The sequence below is a fragment of the Corvus moneduloides genome, chromosome 28, assembly GCF_009650955.1.
Source record: "Corvus moneduloides isolate bCorMon1 chromosome 28, bCorMon1.pri, whole genome shotgun sequence".
Taxonomy (NCBI): Eukaryota; Metazoa; Chordata; class Aves; order Passeriformes; family Corvidae; genus Corvus; species Corvus moneduloides.
The window spans coordinates 3,102,705-3,130,539 of record NC_045503.1 but is presented as its reverse complement, the minus strand read 5'-3'; the positions used below and the strand labels follow the sequence as shown (position 1 = coordinate 3,130,539).

The window sequence follows — 27,835 nt, the reverse complement described above, 5'->3', positions numbered from 1 at the left end:
AGCGCTCACGGAGCAGGGTCGGTACCGGGCCCCCATCAGCGCTCACGGAGCAGGGTCGGTACCGGGGTCCCAGCGGGTCGGTACCGGGGTCCCGGCGGGTCGGTACCGGGCCCCCATCAGCGCTCACGGAGCAGGGTCGGTACCGGGGTCCCGGCGGGTCGGTACCGGGCCCCCCATCAGCGCTCGCGGAGCAGGGTCGGTACCGGGGTCCCGGCGGGTCGGTACCGGGCCCCCATCAGCGCTCACGGAGCAGGGTCGGTACCGGGGTCCCAGCGGGTCGGTACCGGGGTCCCGGCGGGTCGGTACCGGGCCCCCATCAGCGCTCACGGAGCAGGGTCGGTACCGGGGTCCCGGCGGGTCGGTACCGGGCCCCGCGGGCGCTGCCCGGGAGCCCCCTAGCGGGGGCGGGCGGACGGGCACGGACCGCGGCGCGGTTGGGGTCGAACGGGACTTTAAAGCCCACCCGGTGCCATCCCCCGGTGCCACCCCCGCCCCGGACAGGGACTGCTCCCACCGGCCCAGGGTGCTCCCAGACCCGTCCGGTGGGATCCCGGCGCTCCCCCAGCCCAGCAGCCTTGGAGACCCCCCACTGCAGCCCCCGGAAGGCTCCGGCTTCAGCCCCGCATCCCAACCACGGGGGCTCCTCTGAAACACTGGAGCAAAACCAGTGAAGCAGGCAGACAGAACAGGCCTGGAAGACCGAGAGAGAGCAACAACTCTTTAATAAATTAGCAAAATAAACAGCATTTATGTATATATTTATATTCCATTGCTGCATTTCCATGGATCACAGGGGTTAAACCAATGTTGATTCCCAAGTCCCACGGCAGCACTGATCTTGTGGCCTCAGTCCAGGTACCCCCAAGGCAATGATCAGCCTTGTGGTACTTAAAAACCTAAAACCACTGAGAAATAAAACAGCTTTTTCATAAGCCTGAGACACAGCTCCCAAGGGGCAAAGTGAATTACTGGGTGATTTCACCTGGCTGGCTCCAGGCAGAAGTGATTAAAAAAGATACTGATCCAATTTTTCCCCCTCTTAAAAAAAAAAAAGTGTTCCTCCACCCCAGAGGGAGGAGGAGGAAGGAGCAGATCTATTGCATGGAAGGATTATCAGTTTAACAATAAACCAGATTGATTTGCAGGGTACACATCTCTGATTGTTGCAATGGCCAAGGGTGGAACTGATCGAGTATTTAGGTCATGCATCAGCTGATCCTGAACGGGGCGAGCCCCCGACCTGGGGGTTCCTCAGTCCTCATCCCGGACGTACTGCCCGGCCTCCCAGCGCTGGGCCATGATGCTCTTGTGGCGAAACACTCGGGTGCTTTCCACCACCTGCAGAGACCAGAACGTGCAGGATTTTAAAAAGAAGAGACTTTTATAATGATCTGGTTTGCAGAGCTGCCCCTCCACCAGCTCCCCAACCCGCTCTGCCTGACATAGTGTCCACCCAGGTGGTGCCTGTGGGAGCCAAGACCATCCTGTCCACCCCTGTCCACCCACAAGCCTCCAGGAGTGAGGGGAGCTGGGGAATGTGGGAGGTGTCAGGGCAGGGTGAGCAGAGCCCCTGCGTTCGTGAAGGGCTTTACCTCTGTGTTGACCTTGTCAACGGGTTCAATGCCTGCGTACTGTGGAAAGAGGAAAACACGATTAGATAATGGCAGCCTGGCAGGGGAATATCCAGGGGCAGCCGGATCCAGCCCCCAGTGGGGGCACAGGAGAGTCAAGGGAAGGCAGCAGATGCAGTCATGCCCTCCCTGGGGTTGGGGGAACAGTTCAGGCCAGGATCCCCCACAGGAGGAAGCTGCGGCTCCTCTCCAGTCCCACCCAGTGCTGGCAGCCCTGGACAGCAGGTGTTGCCTGGGGGGCCCCTTGATGGTGCCACCGCTGCCGCGTCTCCCACCGAGCTGAGCAGCTGGATCTCAAACTCCAGGTGGGAGTCAGGAACAGACACCACCAGCCCCAGAGCCACCAGTCTTCCCCCAGGCTCAAGCCTCCCAGCCACTTGGCACAAACAGGGTGGGCATGTTCACCTTTCCATCCTCCTTCACCCTCCTCCTCCGCTCCTCGAAGGGGCTGGAACGTGACGAGTCAGGGGTGAGGGTCTCTGCGCTGCGCTGGGAGGAACTGGTCACTCTCAGCGGGGTGAAGGATGAGATCAGCCCCAGGACCCCCGTGTGGTGTGAGGCAGGAGAGGAGGCAGGAGACCCGGACACCGAGTAGCTGCCACTGGCACCTGAGGCAGCTGTGAGAGAGAGAGCATCGGGGGATGAGGGACCTCAGTTCCACTCCCAGGGGGTGGAGACCTGCAGGAGTGTCAGGCCCCTGCCCCAAACCTGCCTCTGTGGCAGGTCCAGCAGGTTTGGTCACAGCCGGGACCCCGCGCTTGGGCAAAATGCATTACCTGGGCCCTTCCAGGCCCTTCCAGCCCTGTTTGCTGCCATAACATGACACAAACTCATCGAGACTTGAGCGGCTCTGGAATCCTGCAGAGCCTATCCCTCCTCAGCAGCAGTTCTCCTGCTGACTCCAGTATGCTGGTATCAAGCTCTCCCGGGACAACTTGCTACCAGCACACAGGAGTCCTTACAGGCATCCCACAAAATCATTTCTCTGCCACTCTGTCTGTCTGCTCCCTTACCAGAGCTGTGCCGAGAGCGGGAGCCCTCCTGGGGAACACCGTCACTGTAGGTGTCCATCAGCCACTGCCGCTGCCGCCGCCGCTGCTCCTGGAGCTCCTCTTCCCTCTGCAAGTCACTCCGGATCTCCTCCTCGATCAGCACCGACGTCTGGGGCTTCCATGTCCGCAGGCGGTACTGCTCCTCCTGGCCATCCTCCCTCCGCAGCGGGCTCTGCGTCCCCATGTCCTCCACGAAGGACACCTTGGGCTTCCAGAAGGGGAGGGAGAAGTACTCTCTGGACAGGACAGCAGTGCTGGCGGGGCTCGGGGTGGAGCCGGGAAGCTTTCCTCCCCAGGAATCCTCGCTCCCCCATTTGCTGGTGCTGGCGGAAGCGTGCTGGGACAACAAGGGCTGCTCCCGGCTCCTGTTGCTGGCGGCGAAGCGCGGCTGGGACAGCTGGAAGTGCGCGATGCTCGCTGTGTAGCTGGGAATGCTTTTCCCACCCCTGGTGTCTTCTGCAGGGCTGGGGCTCGAGGGCTGCTCCACCACAAACTCTTTAAACCAGCTCCTCCTCTCCTCTGCCCGCTTCAGGGGAGTGGGCTTCTGCGGGGGGGCTTCCTCCTGCTCAAACACTTTCTTGCGCTCCTCCAGCTCCTGCTGCGTCCCCCTGTCATATGCCCCCAGCAGCCTCCCCTGCCTCTTCAGATCTTCCTCACGCTTGGCTTCCTGTTCAATTTCCCTCTGGACATAAAGGGAAGCGCGGCCTCTGTCCTTCCCTTTCCTGCCTGGGCCAGGAGATGAGTGAATGTTGAGGACAGGCTTGGTCTGGATCTCCACCAGCTCGCTGCTGGAGGTCAGCCGCTGGATCCCCCTTTCCTTCCAGAGGTTCTCCTCCCTCTCCATCGCCATGCGGATCTCCCGCTCGATGGGCGTCTCATTGCTGACCCTCGTCTCCTTGTCCAGCTCGTTGCTGCTGGCCCTCAGATCCACATTGAGGGTCTCGTTGGAGGTGCTTCCATCGCTGGTGTAGCCTGCAGTGGCTTCATTATACATCTCACCCAAGCCAGAGTCCAGGTCTTCTCTGGACCATGCTTTGGTCAGGATGGACATCTTCCCAATGGGATATGACCTTTCCGTGTGAGGCTTTCTGGGAGCATAAACCTCATCTTTCTTGGGTGTCTTGTATGAGGACACACCATAAACCTGATAAACACTCTGGTCTGTCCTGCGCTGGCTTGATGCCTCGGCACTGCCATAGCCTTCTGTAGCCTTTGTGGCCATCTCAGGGCTGTACCATTCTTCCCTGGAGACTTTTGTCACTGACTCTGGCCTTGGGGACATGGCCTGCTGCCCTGGGCTGAAAAATGAGCCTGGGTTGGTCTTCTCCAGCATCAGGAACTGCTGCCGAGCCGCAGAGAAGTTGATCTGCTCTGTGTCGATATTCTCAGGGTCAACGGGCGTCACAGCCCTGCCTGGGGAAGGTTTGTCAAAGCAGATGGCAAAGCTGGTGGGGACACTGCCGGTGTACCTGCCTTCACCTTGGCTGCCCACGCCGGTGCTGATGGAGCTCAGCTCATCCATGGAGCTCCATCTCTCTGCGATGGTGGAGCTCTTCCTCATCACCTGCCTCCGGATGACTTCTTTCCTCTCATCTTCGAGTTCCCTGGCTTTCTCAGGTGAGATGCTGGGTGGAGGGACCCTGTACAGGTCTTGCTCCTCGTCATCGTAGAGCTTCGAGGGTTTCCTCTCACCCTTGTAAGCCCGGAGGTCATACAGGCTTCCCGATCTCACTACCTCTAGCTTAGACTCCCTGTCCGGGGATGGGGTCCAGACATCTCTTCCACTCTCCAGGAAATACGAGGGTGACTGCGACCTCCTCTTCCAGCTGTAGCCATTTTCCACCCTCTGGGTGCTGTGCTGAGCAGAACCAAACACATCATCGTCGCTGTTGGCCCTCAGGTCTGCCAGCGAGTCGTGCCTGTGCGAGGCCTGTGGGAGCTGGAACACCAGATGCCTGGTGACTCTGTCCATCTCCTGGGAAGAGTCACCCCTCTGCCAACCTCGTCTCCAACAGGGGCCACTGCTCAGCTTCGAGGGCACCCTCAGAGTCCCAGTTCAGTGGAGGCCAAGGGTCTGGACCTGGCTGGCCCTGCAAGCAGGAGGGGAGAGCAGCCATTAAGAGCAGCAGAAGGAGCAGAGGTTGGGGTGCAGCCCCTCTCCCAGCCTGGTACCATCGTCCTCGGCATGGGACAGACACTGTCACACCAACCTGCCCTGTGTGGGGCAGGAGCAGCCACAGCACAAAGCGCTATTCCCAGTAGGGACTGCCACAGAGCCCAGAAGCCTGTCCCACCTCTGTCCCCCAGCCTGGCTGGGTTCTGAGGGAACACAGCCAAACCTGCCACAGGCAGTCAGTGCTGCCTGCACCACCAAAGGCAGCAAGACCTCAGCCACAAGCTCCTGGTGACGCCACGTCCAGCTTGGCACTGCTCTGGGCATGGACAGCCTCGGGCCTCTCCACGTGCACAGGGCAGGGAGGGACAGGGAGTGCTGGCAGGGAGAGGCGGTGCTGGTGCCTGGGCCACCCCTGCCTGGAACATCTCCTCACACATTCACAGAAAGGTGCCTCCAAATAGCCCAGCTCTAGAAACAGCAGGGTCATAAAAATGGTTTCATGGCTCATAAAACGAGGGGACTTTAACCCCCCTGGCACACAGGGCAGGAGTGAACGGCCCCAACCTCAGGGTCAATCCTCCAGTGCTGGCTGGGCCACAGCTGGCTGGGACAGCGGGTGCCAGACAGGGAGGGGCAGCACAGGTGGGTCCCCCATGAGACAGCGGCTGCCACATCACAGGTGCCATTCCTGGCTCCAGAACTGGTGACACAGATGTCACCCGTGGACAAGCCAGCTGTGCCTGGAGCTGGCACCACATCCTGTGCCACTATTTGCTGAGGTTTAGCCACGGCTTTGCTGTCACCTGTCACCGCTCCTGGCTGGGCTCCTGTGAGCCCTAGCAGGTCAGGGTGTGTCACCACTGGGCACCGCTCCCAGGCACTCACGGCCTCCTGGGACTATGCAGCAAAATGGGAGCAAGGCCACGGTGATGGCAGGGGCAGCCCAGAGCCTGGGAGCCACGGTACTGTCAAGCACAGCTCAGGGTGAGGCTCGCCCAGATGGAAGCAGGTGCCCGGTGTTCCCTGCATCCGGAGCATTCCGGCCCATCCCCAGGATGAGAGCACTCCGTGCGTGCCTCCTTCCTGCAGCGGCACCGGTGACCGAGCTTCCCCTGCTCACCTCCAGCCCTCCCGGGATTCACCACCCTCCCACAGAGCAAGCGGGGCTGGGCTCCAGCCAGGAGCTTTTTAAATCTTTCCTGGGGCAGGAGCACGTGGGTCTCATTAGCTGGGACATCCTGGCCAGCCCCAGGCGATGCCTCACCGCTGGAGCTGCTGCCCAGCCCCGTGCCCAGCCCCGGTGCCTCAGCCTCTCTGCCTGAAGCCATGCCCAGCTGAATTTCCCTGTTAATTCCCCAAGCTGTGATTCACTCTTGCTCTTTTATTTCCCCCAATGACCTGGATAATGAAAACCATCTGCCCACGCCTCTTACCATGTTTGGAGGGGGACAAAGTCCCGGCTCGAAGGGGATCCCCTCACTGGGGAGCGCTGGTGGCTGGCACAGGAGGGGAGCAGGGACAGGGAAACCAGCCGGGCTGTTATCAGGGCTCCCGGCCGGCTCCACGCAAGCTGAACGGCCCCTCCCAGAGCTGCACCCAAAACATTCTACCTCCCTCAGCTCTGTCTGGTGCTGTGGCACTGCAGGGCCTTGGGGGTCCTGGGCTTTTCCCCCCGAGCTGGGCTGCCCCCGGCATAGCCAAGCACCATGGCAGGGTCTGGGCAGAGCAGATGACATTGCCACCAGTCTGGCCTGGGACCCCCACCATGAGGAGACATCTGGGGTGCTTTCCAGGGTCCCCTCATCTCGGGGGTTCTGCACAGGCCTACAGAGCTGCAGTGCACCCACCCTGTGCCCACCCTGAGCCAAGGGCTGCCCGCGGACCGGCTGATGCACACAAACATCCCAGCACATGTCCAGTGTCCCTCTGCTGCCCATGCCAGAGAGCGCCAGCCCTCACTGCACACCCTCGCTCCCAGCATCCCTGTGTGGGCACCGGTCCCTCCAAGGCCAGGGGGACACAGCATCCCCCCACTGCCCGGTGCTGCCCTTGCCCCCGACCACGCCGCACTTACTGTCCAGGGAGCCGTCGGGGCAGGGGTCCCCATGCTCCGGGGAGGCCACACGGGGCACCCAGCTGATCCGCGTCTGCCGGGGCGTGGCCGGGGTGGCAGCGGTGGGGTGTGGGGGGTGCGGGAGGGTGGCTGCGAGGCCCTGATAAGCTCAGCACCAGGGAGCCGTGGGCAATTCCAAGAACCACGTTGGGCTCAGTGCCCTGTCCCCAAATTCCTGTGCTGCCGTCACCCAGAGGGCTGCCCTTGGCCCCGATCTGTGGCACACGCTGATGCCCCGACGCGCCAACGTGCCCGTGTGCCCCAACGTGCCCGTGCCTCAATACACCGGCGCGGTGCTGTGGCCATGCAGCCACAAACCTTCCTCCAGGCGCTTTCTGCCCTTCCATGAACGCAGCAGCTACGGCACTGAGGAGCCCTGAAGCTACAGCGAGAGCTGGATGTCAGCTCTCCCCCACACCCTGTGCCCCAGGGTAGCTGTTAGCCCCGGGGGTAGGGGCATGGCAGAGGAGCCCTGAGCAACGTGCCAGGAGCAGCCCGGGCTCTCCTGTCACACCGCCGATAACCCCGTGTTTGCACAGGCAGGTGCCCTCGCTGCCACAGCAGCCCTGGCACTGCCAGTCCCAGCTCCTCGCAGCTGGGCAGCTCTCTCCTTCCCTGGGGACATGCGACCCTGAGCCTGGTCTGGATACCTCTGGCACCTGCCAGGACAAGGGCAGGACCGTGGCACAGTGTCCTTGGTGCTCTCAGTGCTTGGATCTGGCTGGATCCCAGTGGAGTGGGCGACATTGCCAGTGCCCAGAACTGCCCTCCCTCCTGGCACAGGGTGTCACAGCCGAGCGGGCGATGCTGTGCCAGGACGCTCAGCCCCGCGCTGTGCCGGTGGCTGGGGCAGGACATCCCTGTCCTTGTCCTCTCTGCCCCCCACTGGAAGCCCCTCCCGGCCCCCCTGCTGCCTGAGCACAGCCCTGGTGTCAGGCAGACCCCGGCTCACCCCAGCTGAGGGTGCTGGGGGTCCCACTTACCCCTGCCCAGCCCCTCGGTGCCCCCGTTCCCGCTCAGGTCTGGTGCTGGCCGGCCTGGGCACGCTGGTGCGCTGCGGCTGCCAGGCTGTTCTGCGTTTCTGGGCAGGTGAGCGGAGCCTGTTTTACTGTGGGGCTGAGCCAAAGTCCACAGGTGATGCCAAGGAGCCAGGAGCACTCCACGCCCACTGCAGGGCGTGTGCTAGCACCCCGGCTGGCACCGGGCAGGGTTGAGGCCCCACCGCCCCAGGAAAGAGCCCTGGAATCCTGGCCCTGGGCAGAAGCAGGACCTGCACCAGCCTGGGGATGGACAGAGACCCATGGCCATGTGGTGATGGGACCTGGGGGCATCCAGGAAACTGGGCTGCCATGTCCCCTTTAGCTGGGCAGCATCACTCGTCATCCCTTTCCTCCCAGCATCCTGGGTCCCACATACCCCTTCCTCCCCACATCCTCTGCCCATGCAATGAAGGGGCAGCAGAGCCCATCCCTAACATCCCCATCCCAAACCTTCCATCCCCATCCTCCCAGGATCCCCAGCCCAGCCTCCTCCCACCCATCGGTGGCTCCAGGCTGGTTGTTCACACAGTTTATTTGCTCGGTTTGGGTGTTTTACAAACAACGGGGTGAGGGGGGGTGGGATGGGGAAGGGAAGGGAATTCAAACGGCTTCGGCACAAGTGAAAAGCTCGGGGGCACGGGAAGTGCACTTCAGCAGAGCCGGGCAGGGGACACGGGGGCTGTGGGACGGGGCAGGGACGATGCCAGGCCCACCGCCCGCTCCTCTCACACCCCAGCCCCGGCCCGGGGGCCTGGTCCTGCTCCCCGCCGCCCCAGGGGCCGGATTGGGCTGGGGGTCAAAGTCAACCGCGGGGCAGGGGGTGCCAAGGGTGGGAGGGAGCCCCAGCTTGGGGCTGGGGAGATTGCAGGGCCCAGGGTGGGATGGGGTGGGTGGTGTTGGCCCCTGACATGGGATGGCAAGAGATGACATTCCCCCCAGGACTATGGGGGCAGATGCCCTGTGGCACCCAGCCCGTGCCCTGCTCTGCAGCAGTGGGGCTCCAGCAATGCCCAGCAGTGGACGGGGCAGGAGAGGCCCCCCCTTCGCTGGCAGTGCCCTCCCAAAGCCCCCCTTCCCCAGCTCTGCCTCTCCCAGAGGCTGTGGTTGCCCGGCTGGGGTTTGGGACGAGAGTGGCACCACGAGCCCCCTCACTCCCCCAGCCCTGCAATGACTCTACTGGGGGGGAAAACTGCAGCCTGGGCGGTAACTGGGGGGCAACTGGGATGTCATGGGGATGGGGGGGGTGTCACTGCTCACACAAGGGGAATGTGGGGGAAGGAAGGCCTTGGGGGAGCTGAGCCCCATCCCTGGCTGCTCGACCAGCCGTGTCCTGGTGGGCTGGGCAGCATTGATGCTGCTCCACTCATGTTTTGGGGGATCCCTGGGGACTTGCCCAGCCTCACAGCAACAGGTACCCTCTCACACTCGAACAAGGATCTCTACCCTGGCTGGTGGCTCCTGGACAAGTGTCTGGGCGCTGCCAGCCCGGCTGCTGCAGCTCAGGGGCAGCTGATGTGGGCACTGGGTGCCAAAAACAACGCCCCCCCCCCACCCCCGCCTGCCCCAGTTGGTCTCAGTGAGGAGGAAACGCTGGTGCTGGTGGTGAAATCCCCACTGAAGGGCTGGGGTGTGCGGTGGGGCAGCAGGGAGGCTGCCCTCTGTGGGACACCGGACCCCTGGCAGCTCCCAGTGCCAGTACTGGGGTGAACTGGGCTGCCCCACTTCCCTGGGGGACCCAATGCTGCAGCCCAGGACCCCAGAACGCGGCTCTGCGAAGCTGCTGCTGCTGAGCGGCAGAGGCAGGAAGGGGATGGGATGCTGGGCCACACTCCTGCTGCCACCAGGAAACATGGGAACCCCCACCCCATTCCTGTCCCACAGGGCTGGGCCCCGCCACATTCCCCTTCCTTCTCTCGCTGCTGTTGCCCCAGGAGGACACGAGCAGTGGCCACAGCACAGTTCAGCCCCCTCGGCTGGCAGAACCCAGCGGCACCGGCCAGCAGCTGAGACAGAGGAACGGCTGTCACTGCCAGCACCAGAGTGACGGGCTCCAACATGTGAAGCTGAGCCCGGGAGGAGCAGAGCAGGCCTGGGGACAGACTGGGTTGACCCTGCAGGAGCCCCACGTGGCCCCAGCCGTTACCACAGCTGAGTATCAGGGAGCTGCCCTCGAGGCCCTTCCCTTGCCTGGACGCGCTCCGTCCTTGAGGGTGTGAGGAGCCCGGGACCACAGGGATGAGGACGTGAGATGGAGCAGAGTTGTCCATAGGCAGCCAGGGGGGAACAGACCCAGGCCTTTCCCCGCTGGAGAAGCGGATGATGGAGGCACAGAGGGAGGGGTTGGCACGGGGCTGGGTCCGATGCCCACCATGGGCTGGGCTAAGAGTGGGTCCCGCTGGTGGCAGCTCCCGGGGAGTCATCTACGGACACAGTGTCGTCCTCCGACCCCCTGCCCGGCGGCTCCATCCTCCGACGGCGAGTGGGACAAGGTTGGTGACACAGGGAAAGGCCCCGGTGCCGGCAGCAGGTGGGGATGAAGCCGGGCCGTGGTGGGGTGGGCGCACTGTGGGGCGGGGGGGGGGGTCACTAATAAATTACCACAGGCAGCGCTGGTGGGGGACAGCGCGGGGCTGGCATCGAGCAGATGGAGCGAGCGTTGCCACGGCCGTCACTCGCCGCTGCCCGCTGCGGCCCCATTGGCACCATGTTGGATCTCCCCGGTTCTGCAGAAAGAGGGTCTGTGTCCGGTGGGGGGGAAGCCCGGTGTGCCGGGCCTGGCGAGCAGGGGCCGGGGCGGAGGGGGCTCGGCGGGGGCTCACATCACTGTGCAGCACTTGCAGCGCTGCTTCTTCACGTCTGTCTCCTGCTCGGCCTCCTTGGCATCTGTGGCGTTGGCACCCGGCTTCTGCCCGCCCGCACCCTCCTCGCCCAGCGGCTGCGCAGCCGCTGGCTCCAGCGCGGTGCCGTTGGGCGGTGTGTGGTCCTTGTGTGCCGGCTCTGGCTTGCTCTCGGCGTCCTCAATCACCACCAGCTCTGCCTTGATGGTGCCCTCCAGCCCCAGCACCTTCTTGGTCTCGTTCTCATCCTCCACGTTCTGGTAGCCCATGAAGATCATGGTGACGGGCTGCTCCTGGCTGGGCTCCGTCCCCTCGCCTGGTGGCACCTTCGCTTGCAGCCCCGTGATCTCCCGCCGCGGCGTTGGCTTCTGGCTGCCCGGGGCGCTGCCACCCCCCATGCCAGCCTTGGCTGGGGTCTGGCGCCCGGCAGCTTCGCTCAGGGTGGCCTCGTCCGCCTTGTGCAGGAGCTCGTCGACCTCGGAGGAGCTGAGGGGGTGGGCCCCGTTCTGCAGGGCCCCGTCCTCGGCGGTCACCGCATGCACCACTGCGGGGACAAGAGAAGGGAGGGTGAGGGGGGCTCAGGATGGGGGCACAAGATGACCTGGCAAAGCTCCTGCTGGCATGACCCACTCAGCCCCGGCTCTTGTGTGGTCAGGGAGCAGCCCCTTCCCCTCTCCAAAGGTCCTGCCATTGAGGCTGGGACTCCCCACAGCATCCCAACCCTCCCCTCAGCGGACCTGCTGCCAGACCCTCTCTCATCACCTGGCTCCTGCCTGACAGCAGCCAGAGAGACCAAAATAAAAGCCCAATGCAAGGAGCTGTTCCTGAAGCCTCAGGCTCAGTGAGCCCTGCGGGAGCCGCGGCCATTTGCCAGGCCACTGACAGCCGGCCAAGCTGCCCATGGCGGGACGGCATCTGCTGGCGCTCGGCTTGGCCAGAGCTGACGTGACACTGTGTACCAGGTCACCCCTGCCCCTTCTGAGACCTCAGTGATGCTCGGCAGTTGCTGCCCCACCATGCTCCCACCACCTCCTGCCACATCCACCAGGACCACTGCATCCGGTGGCCCTGTGCCTGGAGGAGCTGGGGCTCTCCCACCCCGGCGCGCTGTGCCGGCTGCTTGTGGCACCGGAGGGGGAGATGTGCGTCACGGCCAGAGCGGCCAAGGGCTTGTTGCATTTTCCACTCGACCTGGGGCATGACGTGATGGTCAGTGCAACTGCCTCAGTGGGCAGCCAGCGAGTGAGGGACAGTGGCCAGCCTGGCAGGGCCAGCACGGCCATGGCCACAGGGAGGGGGTTGAACAGGAGCGCTGCGCTGAGTTTTCCTTGAAGAGGTGGTTGGTCCACTCAACCACCACAGTTCCCAGTAAGAAGCCCCTCTTCCATGGTTGGTCCTTGCCACCACGATGGTCCCTTGGGTTTCACCAGGCCCTTTGGAGCAGGTTCCCAGATATTCCCAAAAGCAGGAGCTGCAGAGACCAGTCCCTGCTGCTGCACTTCCACCACACCCGTCAGCCACGCTCCCCGCTGCCAGCCTGTGGGACAGGCCAGAGCGGTGCTAGTGCACCTTCCCTGCCCACAGGACAGGTTCCTGAGTCTTGGACACAACAGATCCTCTTCTCTGCTCTCCAGCAGTGCAGGGTCACGATGTGCAAACCAGGGCTGGCCCACCTGGACCATCCACACTATGCTGCCACGACGATCCTGCGATCCACTGGACTGCAGTCGGTGAGGGATTGCCCTCACAGAGCTGGTAAAGCTGTCAGGAGCAGCCCCCACACTTCCTCACCCTGCTGGGTGCCCGCTGGGATGTTCAGGTGGCCGCTCCCTCGTCCCCTGCCCTTGACTCCTGCCAGCGGCCAGCGGTGTGGGCTGGCCCGTACCTTTCAGCTCATCCTCGTACACTTTGACCCCCTGCAGACAGTGGTTCTGGGGGAGCATGGTGGTGCTGGACAGGACCTTGGTCTCCCCAGTTACTCTGTCCTTCTCCACTGTGATCTCCACCGAGTACATGGCTGGGACACAAAGAGGACAGCGCGCGTTACAGCGGCCCCGGCCCTCCCCGGCCCTTGCTCTGCGGCTGGCGGCGGGACGGCGCGTGGCGGTAGCGCTGTGGTGCTCAGCAGGGCTCAGCAGGGCTCAGCAGGACTCAGTGGTGCTCAGCAGGGCTCAGTGGTGCTCAGCAGGGCTCAGCGGTGTTAGCAAGGCGGCAGCGAGGAGCGGTGAATGGCAGAGGCGGGTGCGACATCCCCGGCACATCCCTCCTCCCGGGACCCGCGGGACCGTTGCCATCCTGGTGCTGCTGGCATCACCTTACCTCCACGGCTGCTGTGGTTCTCGGGCTGAGCCATGTCCATCTGTCCAGCCAGTGAGCAGTGCTGGCCATGGGGCCCAGGCTGGGAGCCAGGTTCGTGCTCACAGAGGTGCAACCCCCACCAAGGGTGCTGGCGCTGGGACAGCCCCTCTGCCCCCATATGGGATGGGTGATTCTTGGCATCTCTCCTTCCTGCCAGTCCCTGCCAGCAGCGGGGTCCCCTCAGCCCTGTGCATGGTGCTTAGCTCCAAGGATCCCAAAACAGGCTCTGCTCCATGCTGGTGCTGTGGTCTGGTCTGAGCCACTGCCCCAAACCAGAGCAAACCCCTCCAGCAGCAGAGGCGGCTGCAGCCCCCCCAGCTCAGGCAGCCTGGCCCCGTGTGCCCTGTAGCTCCCTGTGGCAGCAGCCCCAGGGCCTTGCACAGGGTCAGCCGTGCTGGCAGCCAACACTGCTGCCTCACCCCTGCACAGAGAAGCTGCAAACAGAGCAGGAAGGATGAAACTGGAGCAGGGACATGGAATGGGGCTGAGGTGGAGAGGCCCCGAGCCACGAACCAACCGTGGGGTGGAAGCAAAACCAAACCCTGTGATTGCAATGACGGATGTTCTCTGCCCTGGGCTTGGAAAGGCATCGAGCGGCACGGCAGGGAGCGGCTGCGGTGGCAGCGAGCCGAGGGCGGTGCGGAGGGGAGGGGGAAGCAGCCTGGAAGGAGCGCTCCTCCCAGGGCAGTGGGCACCTACCCGCCTTCATCATGTCACTGCCTTCCACTGCCTTCATGGGGCTGCTGGAGACCCTCTTGTCAGCTGGAGATGGAGAGGAGAGACGACCCCCTGAGCCAAAACGATCGCCTGGTGTGCCCATGGGTCAGGCCCCAGGGAGGGCAGCGTGTACCCCTATGGCTGGTGCCTGGGATGGGCTCCCCCGCCGCAGGACACCACTGCCCGGGAGGGGACTTGGGGACAGGGCTCTTGTCTGTCTCTCCCCACCCATCTGGCCCCAGCCTTAGGGCAGCAGGAGGGGATGGTTGGCGCTGAACCATGGCTGAAGGGAATCAGGATTCACCTACCCTTAACTGTGCCCAGGGGACTCTGCAAAACAGAAGGGAGAGGTTATAGAGTTGCTGAGACCCGCCACAGACCCGCTGCCTGCACACCCACCACCCATCCATCCCCACCAGGGCCAGGGACCCCGAGCCCACTGCTGGCAGCCCTGCCCATGGGCAGCAGCCGTGCCCACCTTCTGCGCGTTGGGGACAGCCTCAGCCTTCTCCTCCTTGGCTGCTGCCTCTGCCAGGTTCTCCTTGGTCGAAGCCACTGAGCTGCTGTTCTCCAGCGTCTCCAGCTCCTTCTCCAGCCTGCAGGGAGAGTCAGGGCTGAGAGGCCGAGGGGAGCGTGGGACAGGTAGCTGTGGCGCAGGCAGCCACAGCAGACCTGTGAACACAGGCCAGTGACACAGTGCGGGGGAGAGGAGAAACACAAATTGTCCCCGGGCTCACGGGGTGCAGGGAGAGACAGGCTCTGGCATGGCTGTCACTGTCTCTTTGCAGGAGAAAACCCAACGGGCTCAGCACCAAGTGGATGGCAGAGACCCTGCCGTGGGCACTGGGCAGGGGGACTGACCCCTGCACACTTGTGGTCCCTCACTTGGTGGCCAGAGCGAGGCTGCTCCATCATCGTTCTGCTCCCGCACGTGTCACCCAAAACCTGGTTGAGCTTTCCATGAGGGCAACCTCCTGTTTCCAGCCACAGCCTGGCAGCACAGCCCCACTGGGATGCAGCAGAAGTCCGGGGAGTCCCCATGCATTGGCGCGGCAGCAGCTGCCCCCGGCAGAGCTCCCCCGGGCTCCTCACACGGCGCCGGCGGAGGAATGCACCGCGCCATTAGCCGGACACAAAGGCCCCTTCGTGCCTGACCCTTCTCTGCACCGATGCTCGGTAATTAGCGGCACCACCGTGACTGATTGCATTCCTGCTGCGCTGCCGGGACACCTCCGAGCCGGGGTTCCGGGCCCCCGCCTGCGGCTGCCCAGGGACAAGGGGGCTGGGCAGGGGCTGAGGCATCTCCCTCTCAGGCTCCCAAGGGCTGAGCCACCACGATGGGGACGGAAGGCTGTGGGAGGCAGCACCCTGCCATCACGGGGGCTGGGCACCACGCAGCCCCCCGGGGATCCCAGCCCGAGTCCCCCCACCCTGTGGCTCCCACTGATACCTGACGCAGAGGCGGAGCACAGCTGGGGATGTCCATGCTCAGAGGGGCCGCAGGGCTGGACAGGCTCTGAGTCTGGCTGCAGCCCCTGGACAAAAGCTGGCAAGAACCCAGCCAGGGTTCAGGGTCCAGGATGAGCCCTGGTAGCATCGTGGGGGCACCTCTTCTCTCAGCAGCTCCAAGCTCAGCGTACCCTGCCTTGTGCCCAGCACATGGGATCCACCTGAATCTCAGCACCCGCCTGCCCAGGGGTCTCTGAAGGGACGCAGGTTCTCTCTAACTGCACCCCAACATCTGGCTCCACACCTGCCCCATTACCTCTGGATGGTTTCCTCCAGCTCCTTGGTCTTCACCTCATCCTCCTGCATCTGTTTCTTCATGGCCTCTTCCTCCTCGGAGGCAGAGGCTGGGGCCCCCTCCAGGAGCCATCTCTCCCGCAGAGCCTTGGACTGGGGAGCAGAAGGGGGTCACGGTCCTGCCCTCCCCAGCCGGGGGCTCCCCGGCGCAGAGGCAGCCTGGGGGTCCCGGGGGAACCTCACCTTGAGATGCTGCAGCTGCCGCCTGTCATCCTCGAGCTGCCGCCTTTTGTTCTCGATCTCCGTCTGACGCTTCCGCTTCTCCTGGAGGGACGGGAGCGGCGGAGCCGGGGTCGGCGAGGGGAGGGGATGGGCACCGGGCATGGCCGGGCAGGGAGGAGCGGGGCCAAGGGGCTGCCCTTGGGGACAGGGATTTGCGAGACCAGCCTTGGGAACACCCCACGGTATCTCGTCCCTGCCCTCTCCGGGACAAACTGAGGCACTGAGGGCATAGGGAAATTGAGGCAGAGCCTGGGCTCTGTTCACCATCTCAAAATGTCACCTTCCCCTCGGCCGGCCCCACTGAGCGAGCTGCCAGCGCGGGGGGAAAGAGCCCCCGCGGCCTCTACTTCGTCCGCCCCCCCTCCGCCACCCGTCCTGGGGCTGCTCCAGATCATTTCAGCAGAGTCAGACCCAGCCCGGACGCGTCACCCGGCGCTTTCTCCTCTGGTCCAGAACAATTTGCCCTTTGTGCGGCCGAGATCGGCCGGTTGCCGGCTGGGCTGGGCTGGGCTGGGCAGTGGGGCTGCCGTGGGGCAGGGGTGGGCAGGGGAGCTGCCATGGGACAGCAGTGGCTTCAACCAACCCTGTGCCCTGCTCTGTGCTGGGAGGGGTTGCTCAGCGCGGCCCCCGACTGCTCGCTAATTAATGTAATTACTAGTGCCCATGACGGGCATGGCTGGATAGCACCATCCTCAGCCCTTCCTGGGGAAGGGGAGGGGGGGAGAATCATCACTCATTTCCCTCACTTGGGGCTCGTCAAGGCGCTGCTTCGTTAATTAAACCTCCCAGCTGCCTGTTGCTTGCTCTGTCCCTGTTTCAACCGTGCAGCCAAGCTGTGCCGGCTCTGACACCCCAGGAAGAGCCCCCACAGGGACACACTGGCACAGGCCATTCTGAGTCCTCATTCAGCTGCTGGGGACCCCCGGTCTGGGGCTGAGCACCTGCACCAGCTCGCCTGCACCTGCACCCTCCTCCCCGCTGGTGTCTGCCCCATGTGCTGCAGGCAATGGCTTGGGGATGTGGGGACGCTGGCCTGAGCAGGGACTCACCGCGATGGCCTGCAGCCTCTCCTGCTGAAGGGTGCTGGCCTCCACGACCCTGCAGAGAGCAGAGAGTAGCAGTGAGGGGTGACACCAGCAGCAGGTGACTGGGACAGCATGCAACCAGCAAACCAGACTCTGTGGCACACAGACAAAGGTTGAGCCCTTCCCTTCCACCGGCCGTTTCCTCCATGCTACCCTTGAGCCAAGTACCGGTACCTCACCTGCATGGCTCCTCCAGGCACCCCTTGGCCCCTGTCCTTCCCGAATCCCCCGGGACAGGCGCCTTGCCCAGCACCTGGAGGACTCATCTCATCTGGACCCACTCCTGCCGTGGCGCAGATGGAAACCGTGACCACGGAGGGGCTGGAGCGGGACGCTTCTGGCCGCCCCTGCGTTCCAATCTGGCTCACGCTTTCCATTCCAAGCCCGTTCTTGGCTGCTGACACCTTTCCCGGACAGTGACCTTTGCGGGCTGCACACACAGGCACACGCACGCACATGTGCACAGACACACTCAGACACACACATGACAACAGGCTCTGCTCCTGATGGCATCCGTGTTCCAGGCCCAGCACCTGCCTCTGCAGCACGGGCTGCCACAGCCGTGCCAGGGATGCTGCCGGTGGCAGCCGCCTCTCTGGCCCCGTACAGCTCTGCCAGGTGCACCCAGCCCTGGAGTGCTGCAAGGAGGGGTCGTCCCCCATCCCCGCAGCCACCTGCCCATGTACCCGCCTTCCTGTGTCCCCGTGGTGTGGTGACCCAGGCCAGTCCAACCAGCAGCACAGCCCCCGGGGCCTGGCAAGAGCCCCCGCGCCACGGAGCACCAGGTGCAGGTTCAGTGCCGGGAGCCGCAGCGGGGCTGGGGTGGCTGGTGGGGCCGGCTGGGACCAGGATGCTCCAGCGCCACAGGAGCCGCTGGCTGCTCGCCAGACGGTGCTAACGAAGTGCTTAAGCTGTGGCAGTAATTAGGGTGGGAGGCACTGAGGTACTGTCAGGCGATGGATCATCTCCACTTGCTTCCTAGCAAGGGACAGAGAGGTGGACTCCGCGCTCCCAGGAAGGGAGTTTGCCGAAGATGGTTTTACACACAGGGTGGGCTTGGAGTGGTGAGCTCCACGCATGACACCCTGGGCTCTGATCTCACATGCCAGCCACATGTGTGTGCCCTCACACGGGCTTTGCCACAACTCAAACGGACTCTGCAGGGTGAGAGGAGCCCCTGTCCCCGCCCGCTCCCTCCTCGAAGCCAGCAATTAACTGGGAGCTGCTCAGAGCTGCCGTCCTCCCCTCACCCCACACCCTGGGGATCCCTGCGATGCGCAAAATCCAGGCCAGGAAAACAAACCGGGAAGGTGTCGCTTTTGTGGTGGTTATTTTCGTGCTGTTTGCAGCGACACTGTGACTGTTCCACCGGCGCAGGCGCACGGCACCACTCGCACACCCGCGTGTCCTGTGTGTCCCTCACCAGCCCCACAGATCCAGGGCTGCCTTTCATCGTGGGCTCCCTCCTGGCGTGGGGCCACAGGTCCCCTCAGTCCAGCCCTTGGCACCCCACACTCGCAGGGCGTTGAACTGGGCCCTGTTTCTCTCTCGGATCTTGCCCTGTTCCATGGATCCAAACTTTTACAGCATTCCTGAAACATTCTGTTCTGCTTTTCCTCCCTCCTCCATCCTCTTTATTTTCCATTATTTGCTACAGTCTCCACATTCCCAGGTCAGACGCCAGGAATCTTCCTGGCCCAGGGAGAGACGCAAAACAGGCTGGATGCCCCTTGCTGCAGTCTCCCAGCCTGCTCAGCCCCTGCCCTGGGGGCTCTGATCCATCGAGGGGGCCTGAGCGGGGATCACCCCAGCACCTCCAGTCCCTGCCTCCTGGGACCAGGCACTGAGGTAGAGGCAGAGGGTCCCACGCTCCCCAACAGCCCCAGCCTGCCTGCCATGACCTGTCTCTGGGGGTCGGTGTGATGGGGCCCCGCTGCTGCCGGCCCCGGTGACTGATGGAGGCGGTTCCCTGGCAATGGTTCCCTGGCAACAGCGCCATGGCAACGGCGCTATGGCAACGGGCGAGTGCCGAGGGGATGTGGGGGGATACTTGTGGTGGCAGAGGGACTAAGGGGCCCCCCGGGGCTGGGACGCCACTCCTCAGGCCTGGCACCCCGGCAGCACTGGCGGGCCAAAGCCATGGCATCACTGGGGCCTCCTTAGGGGGTTCTGGTGCTCCCAAACCATCCTGGGTGCCAGGAAGGGTGGGAAGGTGATCCTGGGGCTGCTGAGCTCCTCAGGAACCACCAGCCCAGACAAGGAGCAGGGAGAAGGAGCAGGGACATGGGGGATGATGCCCTGGGAGCTCCCAGCAGCAGTCCCCAGCGCCGAGGCTGGACCCACACACACACGTGAGCGCACACGCGCCCGTGCACGCGCCCACGCTCTCCCTTGGCTCTCCAGCTCTTTCCAGCCCTGCTGATGCTGCCGTTTCCCACCATCACAAGGGAAGCCCGTGACCTTTTGTCTCCTCCCGCCTGACATGAAACAATAATGTTTATTTGCCTTCCTCTGTTTTTTCCCATTAGCTCATCCAAATGTGCGAAGAGCCGTTTCAAGCTGCTCCTCTGCCCTCCTGACCTCCGCTCCCTCCCCACCCGCTCAGCTCCAAGCTGGGGGAATGCAGGAGAGCGCCCTGCATGGGCACCACCCCTGCACAGGCCCCGGGTCTGTGGTAAAGGCGGCAGTGGAGGGATCAGCACTGATTTACAGCACCGTTCCCATGCCAGGAGCCGGGCCCCTCGGCCGGGCCCGGAGAGACGCGGCCGTGGGGAGGCTGCAAAGCTCTGTCACAAAGCCACGAACAGCGGGGCCGGGATCGAACGCCCCCGATGGCAGGCGCGGGAGGGAAGGGAGGGGAGGGGAAGGGAGGGGAGGGGGCTGCTGCAGCCGCCCGGGGGCCGCCATGCATCGACCATGAAGGCAAATGCATCAGCGGCAGCGGCGACGGCGAGGACGGCCAGAAATCGAGCAGCGTGCCCAGCACAGGGTCGGGACCCTGCTCAGGTCCTGGGACGGGGCGGGGGGCTGCTCCTGCCCTGCCCCACAGTGTGGCTGCCTCCCCCTGCGGCTGCTGCATCACCCCAGCGCCCATCCCACTCCTTCCCACTCCTTCCCGTGCTCCCACTGCCTGCGCAGCCCGAGCCATCGCCGCTGTCCGGGGAGGGGACAGGGACGGAGGGAGGCGGGGGGAGGAGATGGCAGCCCCAGGCTACCGAAAACGCAGATGCATTAGAGCAAGCGGAGCTGCCTGATTGATTCTTCGGGCTGAGACGTGGGCTGGGAGTGCCAGGAGAAAATGGATCCCATGAATATTTGATGAACGGAGGCTTGGGGAGGGAGTTTGATTGGAAAATTACAGATCTTTCAAACAATGGTTCAAGTGCCCTCCAAACACTTGGGTTTCCAGCTCCCTTCCAGTTAGAGGAGCAAGGCTTCACCAGGAAACTCCCCCCACGATTCATGAATGAGAGTGGAGCTGGCCGCTCCCCACACCCGGCAGCACCAGCTGGCCAGGATGGGCAGTCCTAGCGCTGGCCAGGATGCGGCACCTGTCTCCTGTCACCAGCCATCGCTGGGTTCCTGTTCTTGCGTGGCAGCGTGGTTTTCCACAGCAATGCCATGAACACAGGCACACATGATGTTCCAAGGAGCCAGCAGGAACATGGATCCTGGCACAGGCACCCCTGTGAGCCCTGACACCCACAGGGAGCTCAGTCCTCGGCACCAAGCCCAAGGGCTGGGCCCAACCCACATCCAGCCACGCTCCACCAGGAAACACCTGTCTGGAGCAGGATCCACCCGGCTCCTCTCCCTCCTCCAGGCTCATCCTTGCCCCTGACGGTGGCTCCTGTCTGGGACCTGGGGGCTGCTTGTCTCCGGACGGAGTGAAGAGACTCAGGAATCTGGGCTGTGCCTCCAGCCCTAGTCCTGGCGCCTCCACTCAACCCTGTCCCAGGGCACAGCACCTCCTCAGCTTTCCTCTGGCACCTCCACTGCTGGAGCCCCGGCACGGCTCCCAGCACAGCTCCCGGCACAGCGACAGCCACATGAACCCCCACCCCCCCAGGGAAAGGGGCTGTTTCTGGCCAGGAAGCAGGAACACTGACACCGGCGGCTTCCCAGGAAACCTGCCCCAGTTCCTGCCAGCAAGGCAGGTCCAGCTGAGAGGCCCCGTCTTGCAGCTGAACTCTGAACCCCCATGATCTGCCAGCCCCAAGCAGGGCTGGGTGCTGTTGTGGGGCCATCTCTGGTGGAGATTTATGGCCTCCTCTAGGACAGCTGGGAAGGGTGACAGTGCCGTTCCTCTGGCTGCACACAGGGACAGGACAGACCTGACCCCTTCTGGCTCCCTGCACGTGTCCAGGAGGCAGCGGGGTCTGGCCTGGGTTCCACTTCTCCCTGGATGCCAGCAGAGAGCAGGGTCTTGAGTCCTTTCCCAAAGGACGCACGGGTTATTTCTCAGGTAGAAATCTCCCTCCTTCCCCTGGGTGCAAATGTCAGCTTCGGATCAGGGTTGGGAAGGCAGGACCAGGAGACCCCTCTCTCCAAGGAGACCCTCAAAGCCAAGGGGAGAGCAGCAACTGAGACAAACCACCAGAGCAGCCAGATGTGAGATGCAGGATCTCCAGCTGCTCATGAACACTTGACAGCAGTGGGAGCAGAGGGCACACGAGCAGCTCCAGTGGGACCAGCCCAGCCTTTACCAGAGTTGGAAAGTTTCTGCCAAACCCCCCTGGGCACCAGTGGATTGTGGTAGCCAGGACCCTCCTCCAACTACAGCTGGTGCCAAGGAAAAACGGGAGCCAAGGCAAAGGCAGCAGTGCCCGCCCCAACACCCGTTGGCTGCCGGGCCAACAGCAGGGCAGCACCTCGCCATGTCCCCAGCTGTCCTGGGACCCTCCTAATCCTCCAGCCCCACGGCCAGGCTCTGGAGCTGAGTGGCTGGGGGGGTTGTGTTGTTTTGCTTTGTGGCTGTGCCCCTCACCCGGGGTCACTCGCGGAGTTTCACTCAAAAGAAAGAGACATTGGCAGGTCCAGTGTATGGAGCGGGCAGGGGAAAGCCTTTGCACCACTCCACGGGTGCAAATGAGGTGCTGGGAGGGTCGGTTCAGAGCGAGGTGAAGGGCAGCGTGTGGAGCACAAGGGCAGGAGCCACCATCCTGTCTGGCACCATCCCCCACCTCCACCCCAGCCCTGGATTCCTCAGGAGAGCCCGAGTCCAGCCCGGCAGCTCCTCACCCCCTCCCCAGGGCACGTCACACCCCTCGGCTCTGCCCTTCCCCTGGCTGCTGCCTTTTGGCAAATCACGCACGTTTTCCTCCCCAAAGAGGCTCTTTCCTGCAGGGACTGAGAAGCCGTGGAGCTGCCCGAAGTCGTGGCCCTGCCTTGGCCAGCTCTCCGGCCCCTCCAGCAGCACAGGGAGCACTCTGCCTCCTCAGTCCCGCAGCTGCTGCACCCCAATCTCCAAAACATCCCCACATCCCCACTGGTGCCCCCAGCTCAGTTCCAGCCCCAAATCAGCCAGAGCCCACCCTGGCCCCAGGACACCCCCACCCCTTGCCAGTGCCCCATGGCTTCTTGGGGCTCCCAGGTGGGAGACAGGCAGTGGCGAGAGGGACCTGTTGAGCACGCGTTGTCTCGGTAGCCAGTGGTAAGTGGATCAGTGCAAGGTGAGGAGCAGAGGGTGGCTGACCCCGAGCTGGCTGGGTGCCCTAGGAACCCCCAGTGCCAAACCCAGGCGGTGCTGGGGTGTTCGCCACGGTGGGGATCAGAGCCACGGGAGGGAAGAAGAGGCCTGAGTGAGACAGGGCCAGCACTGGCTTGAGTACCTCGAGCAGCCACCCAGCCCTATGCCCTCCTGGCACCAGCTGCTGGTGTCCCTGAGGGGCAAAACCAGCACACGGGTAGGACAGTCTCTGACCACAAGCCCCTAGTGGCCTCTGCCTGCTCCGTCCTTCCCCCACCCGCCCGGCTCCAAGCTCCCAGCGACCGGGCAGGGCCCCACCGCAACACACAAAGGATGAGGCCGGGGTCGGAGAGTGTCCATCTGTCCAGACTTCTCCGGTGGGACCCGGCTCATGAGGATCCCCTGGCCACAGCCGGGTCCCTGGGCAGGGGCTGGGGGTGCAGTGCAGGGAGGGGTCCGCAGCTCTTGCCACCCACTCACCCCACCACACGCAGCAGCAACAACAGGTTCAAAACACAAAAATAAACGCCCTCCCCACCCCCCGCTTCCTGCACCGCTGCCAGCCCCGACACCCCCCGCACCCTCTGCACCCCTCGCACCCTCACCGGGGCCTCTGCTGCTGCCCCCCGAGCCGGCGCTCCAGCACCCCACGGCGGGGCAGGGACCAGGGAGGGGCCGCACCTGCTGAGCGGCACTAGGGGGAAGGAGGCCCCGGAATCGGGGTCCCGAGCCCCAGAACCGAAGGGATGGGAGCCCCCGGTATTGGGGTCCTGAGCTTCAGTATCTGGCGGGATATGAGCCCCCAGTTTTGGGGTCACAAGCCCAGGCATTGGGGGGATGCGAACCTCACCCCCGGTTTTGGGGTCCCAAGCCTCAGCATAGGGGGGACACAAACCTCTAGTATTGGGGGCCTAAATCCCCAGAATCAGGAGGATGCGAGCCTCCGGTTTTGGGGTGCTGAGTCCCCAGGAGCTGGGGGATATGAGACCCCAGCTTCGGATTGCCCAGCCCCGGCATCGGGGGTGTACGAGCCCCCGGTACGAGCTCCGTGAGTCGGCGGAGCGAGCTTCCCGCAGCCCCAGCGCGGGGGTCCCGAGCCCCGGCCCCCGCTCCCCCCTCCCCGGTACTGCGGTCTCGGCCGGCGGGGCCCGAGCGGACCGCGGCCCGGTGACGGGGTCCCGGCGCGGCTCCGGTACTCACTCCATGGTCCCGGCGGCGGCTCCGGCGGGAGTGGGGGGTGGCGGAGCGGAGCCGGCGGCCGCCGGCGTCCCGGCGCTCAGGGCCCGGCGGGCGGCGGCATCCCCGGCGGGGCTGCGGGATGCGCAGGGATGTCGGGACCGCGCCGGTGCTCCCGCCTCCCTCCCGCACAGCTCCGTCTGCCGGGCGCGCCCCGCCACTGCCGCCGCCCATCTCCGGCCTCGGGGCGCGCCGGGGTTTCGTCTGCTCCTGGGGGTCCCAGGCGGGTCCCGGCCCGCCACTGCCGCCACCCATCGCCCGGCCTCGGGGACCCCCGGAGCTGTGGCTGCTGCTGGGGATCCCGAAGCGGGTCCTGGCTGTGCAGTGCCCGGTGCGGGGCGGGTTGGAGGGGCTGCATTCACAGCCGCTCCGTGTGTAACCTGTCAGTGTGTAACCCCCTCTTGTGAATGCAGCCGCTCCACGCTGCCCCACTCCAGGAACCACCGACTCTTTGCTCCCCCATTTCCCAACCCAACGGCCACAATGGGCAAACTGCCACAGGAAGCCCTAAACCACCCTCCGTTGGGAAATCTGCCTGCTGCCTGGCAAGAGCTCTGCACTTGGCTCCAGAGCAAGCCTGGCCCTGCCGTGGGGGTCAGCATGTTCCCCCACTCCCATGCTCCTCACCCCCTGCACCCCTTTTTGCGCTCCAGGTTGGTGCAGAACAGAGGGAGGAAACTGCCCCTCTGCCCACAGCACCATCCCAGAGCCAGTGGGGCTCTGGAGGGGCTGAAAGAGGCCTTGGATGGGAGCACAGCACAGTCCCTGCGTTATCCACGGCAGTCCCGGGGACACTGTCATGTCTGGGAGATGTCCTGGGGCCCCGCTGCTGCCACCTCCCTGCGGAGAGGGGTTTCATCCCACTTAGCTCAAGGCACAAGAGGAGTCAGGGCCGAGAAGCTGCTCCGCTCCCCATCTCCCACTCCGGGGGAAGCCGCACGGAGCTGCCAGGGCCCCCCATCCCCCGAATTGCACAAAGCAGCAACATCCTGAGAGGAGGAAGCAGGAGGGAATTACCCGCCCACATCCCAAGGCTCAGCCCCTGGAGGGATTTAAGCACCCCCACCCCGAGCAGCCCCAGCAGCGGTGGCAGTGGCCCGCTCTGTGCCACCATGGTCACAGCTGGGCTCTTCATCCTCAGCCTGGGAGGCTCCATCCTGCTCCCAGCTCTGGCCCCGGCAGGTAATGGGACAGCTGGGGTGCTAGGGCAGGCTCCCAAAAGTGGGAGATAGGAACCCTGGACTCCCCCATGGTACAGGGGAGGCCAACGATCACCTGCACCCCCCAGGCACCCAGGGGAGCCAGATCATCGGGGGAAAGGCGGCAGTGCCCCATTCCCGCCCCTTCATCGCCTCCATCCAGATGGACGGGCAGCACGTCTGCGGGGGCTTCCTGGTGTGGCCCAAGTGGGTGATGACAGCTGCTCACTGCCTCATTCCCAGGTGAGCATTGTCCCCACGGGGGCATGTGCCCCCCTGGACATGGTGCGGCCCCTTAGCACCAATAACCCCATCCCAAGGGGTTAAGCTGCCCCCTCCCACCTGTGCCCCCGTGAGTCCCCCAGCCATCCCGCCCTCCCCGATGGCCACAGCAGCGCCCTCTCAGCACCCCCCTGGCTGCAGGCGCAGCCCCTCGGTGCGTGTGGTGTTGGGAGCCCACCGGCTGCAGGAGCCCGAGGCATCCCAGCAGGTCTTCAGCGTGGCCGAGTCCATCGCCCACCCACTCTACAACCTCCGTGCCGTGGACAACGACATCCGCCTTCTCCGGGTGAGTCTGCACCGGGCACCCAGCAGCCGGGCAGAGGGATATCCCACAGCCCTGGGGTGCGAGAGGGAGGTGGGGTGTCCCACAACCCTGGGGCACCGGGAGGGAGGTGGGGCGTCCACGGCCCCGGAGCACCGAGAGGGAGGTTGGGTGCCCCACGGCCCCAGGGCACCGGGAGGAGGTGGGGTGCCCCACGAGGGGCCGAGCCGACACTAGATGTCAGTGCTTCTCCGGAGAAGCAGGACCGCGCCATGGGGTGTGATAGAGGCACTGAGGACACACCGACTCTGTCCGGATCGGCAGCTCTCGGGCAGCCAGTCTCTGCAGCAGACTGGGACCAGTGCAGAGGGGCTGACGGGGAGGGACCCAGCCTCTGAAGAGGGAAGAGCAGGGCTGGGGGGTGTCAGCAGGAGCAGTGAGCTGGGATGCGAGGGAGAACCAGGCAGGAGCAGCTGGGGGGCTCTGCCCCAGCAGCAAAGGTACCCCCACCCTCGCTGCCCACCCAGCTGAACAGGTCGGCCACGCTGAACGAGTTCGTGAAGCGGATCCGCCTGCCCTCGCCACACATCGACCTGAAGCCCGGCACTGTCTGCTACGTGATGGGCTGGGGGGACACCTCCAACTTTGGAGACCAGCCCACCGAGCTGATGGAGACCAACACCACCATTGTCAAGCGGAGCCTCTGCCGGACGCTGTGGAGGGGCAAAGTCTCGGCCAACATGCTGTGCGGGGCCAGCCGCAACACCACGCTGCAGGGCGTCTGCGCCGTGAGTGCACCCCTGGCCCCGTGCCCCACGCTGGCCCCCACTGGGAGACCCTCAGTTCTCCCTCCCACCCCCTCATTTTGCAGGGTGACTCCGGGGGACCCCTGGTCTTCAAGAAAAAGGTTTATGGCATCGTCTCATTCTCTGGGGAGAGATGTGGGGACCGCCGCTTCCCTGACATCTACACCAAGATCTCCAACTACATTGACTGGGTGCATCACATTGTGCGAGGGTCCCGCCATCGGAAGGGGTGGCTGAAGCCCTAGCGTGGCTGGGAGGGAGTCCGGGGGGCAGGCAGGCTGTGGGAAGAGGGGCCGAGATGTCTCATGGGAGGGGAGAAGAGGGCTAGAACTTCCACGTCCTCCAGCTCTGGCAGGGCTGGGAGCTGATACTCCGGGTTCCTTGACCCAGATCAGGGCAGGAGCCCCCCTCTGCCCATTGTCCCCCCTAAGCTGCACCAGAAGCCCCTCGTTCATCCTCTCACAGTGGCGACGTTTACCTTCCTCAATAAACCCTCAGTCCCCATCCCACTGCTCCCCCTCTGTGTTTTGGTCCCCCTGACTTGTCCTGGGCACGGGTGGGTGGAGCAGGGAGTACAGGAGGAAGGAAGGGAGTGCAGCCTCCACCCAGGACCAGGCCCTGCCCCAGAGGAGCCAGGATCTGCATCCAGGTGCTGCCACCCCAGCAGCATCCCCAGCTGCCTTCCCGCCGGGGTGTGGCTCCCCATCCCGTCCCACCCCGTCTCATCCCATCCCGCCTCATCCTGTTCCATCCCGTCCCACACCGCACCCTCCCCACCGCGCGACGTGACCCCCCAAAGAGGGGAACCACAGACTCCCCCCGGGGGCAGGCGGGCTCCCAGCTGCGCTGGCGGAGCCCACAGGGATCCCGTCGGGAGCCTCACCCGCCTCCCCCGCGTGCAGACGGGGAGCTGGGTGCCCGCAGTGGCCGGCAGACGTGTGCCGAGCTGCTGCTGGGTCTCGGCTGAGACACGCGTGGCTCTGCCCGGTGTCTCCGGGGACAGACCCAGACGTTCCCTGCTCCTGGATGTTTGTTTTATCTGCAAATTGCTGGCACGCCGTGGCTGCTGCAGGGCCTTGCGCAGGGTCAGGAGATGCAAGCCGCAGGCATCGGTGGCCCTGGGGACATCCAGCAGAGAACAGACCCCTGCCAGGCTGCCAGCCTCCAAAGAAGTCCCAAATCCCTGTGGGGTGCTGGCAGTGACAGCGTGGGGCAGAGACCCCCTGGAATGCCGGGACAGGACTGCCAGCCCGAGGGCATCCGCGCTGGCAGGGAGCCTGGAGAGCCGGCGCCTGTCCCGGCTTGTCCCAGACCACCCAAAAACCGGTGGGAAGGCGGCGCCTGACTCACAGCCGTGTTTTGGAAGCCGAAATCTCCCGCTCATCAC

The 27,835-nt window shown here is 64.5% G+C and overlaps 3 protein-coding genes across 8 annotated transcripts; 1 reads left to right on the top strand and 2 right to left on the bottom strand.

Moving 5' to 3' along the window:
* Window positions 1-704: 704 nt before the first annotated feature.
* MISP (mitotic spindle positioning) lies at window positions 705-6,974 on the bottom strand. Of its 2 annotated transcripts, none has more exons than XM_032093029.1 (5): window positions 6,874-6,974; window positions 2,645-4,773; window positions 2,037-2,248; window positions 1,593-1,631; window positions 705-1,338 (listed from the first exon to the last, which is right to left on the bottom strand). In XM_032093029.1, exons 2-5 carry the CDS (start codon window positions 4,653-4,655, stop codon window positions 1,252-1,254), a joined length of 2,349 nt encoding a protein of 782 aa, XP_031948920.1. In that variant the 5' UTR covers window positions 4,656-4,773; window positions 6,874-6,974; the 3' UTR covers window positions 705-1,251. The 2 variants fall into 2 exon arrangements, with proteins under 2 accessions (XP_031948920.1, XP_031948921.1); XM_032093030.1 differs by lacking the exon at window positions 6,874-6,974 and adding an exon at window positions 6,233-6,377.
* Window positions 6,975-8,466: 1,492 nt separating this feature from the next.
* Window positions 8,467-24,282, bottom strand: PALM (paralemmin). 5 transcript variants are annotated; one of them, XM_032092834.1, is made up of 9 exons: window positions 23,864-24,282; window positions 16,939-16,987; window positions 15,851-15,931; window positions 15,630-15,760; window positions 14,343-14,460; window positions 14,173-14,194; window positions 13,847-13,936; window positions 12,675-12,806; window positions 8,467-11,333 (listed from the first exon to the last, which is right to left on the bottom strand). In XM_032092834.1, the coding sequence occupies exons 1-9, from the start codon at window positions 23,866-23,868 to the stop codon at window positions 10,768-10,770; spliced, it is 1,194 nt and encodes a 397-aa protein (XP_031948725.1). In that variant the 5' UTR covers window positions 23,869-24,282; the 3' UTR covers window positions 8,467-10,767. The 5 variants fall into 5 exon arrangements, with proteins under 5 accessions (XP_031948725.1, XP_031948722.1, XP_031948723.1 ...); XM_032092831.1 differs by having other exon boundaries at window positions 13,847-13,909; window positions 23,864-23,967; XM_032092832.1 differs by lacking the exon at window positions 12,675-12,806 and having other exon boundaries at window positions 23,864-23,967.
* PRSS57 (serine protease 57) lies at window positions 23,982-26,954 on the top strand. The gene is made up of 6 exons (XM_032092351.1): window positions 23,982-24,230; window positions 24,553-25,081; window positions 25,188-25,341; window positions 25,522-25,666; window positions 26,170-26,430; window positions 26,514-26,954. The coding sequence occupies exons 1-6, from the start codon at window positions 23,982-23,984 to the stop codon at window positions 26,691-26,693; spliced, it is 1,518 nt and encodes a 505-aa protein (XP_031948242.1). The 3' UTR covers window positions 26,694-26,954.
* The last annotated feature ends 881 nt before the right edge of the window (window positions 26,955-27,835 follow it).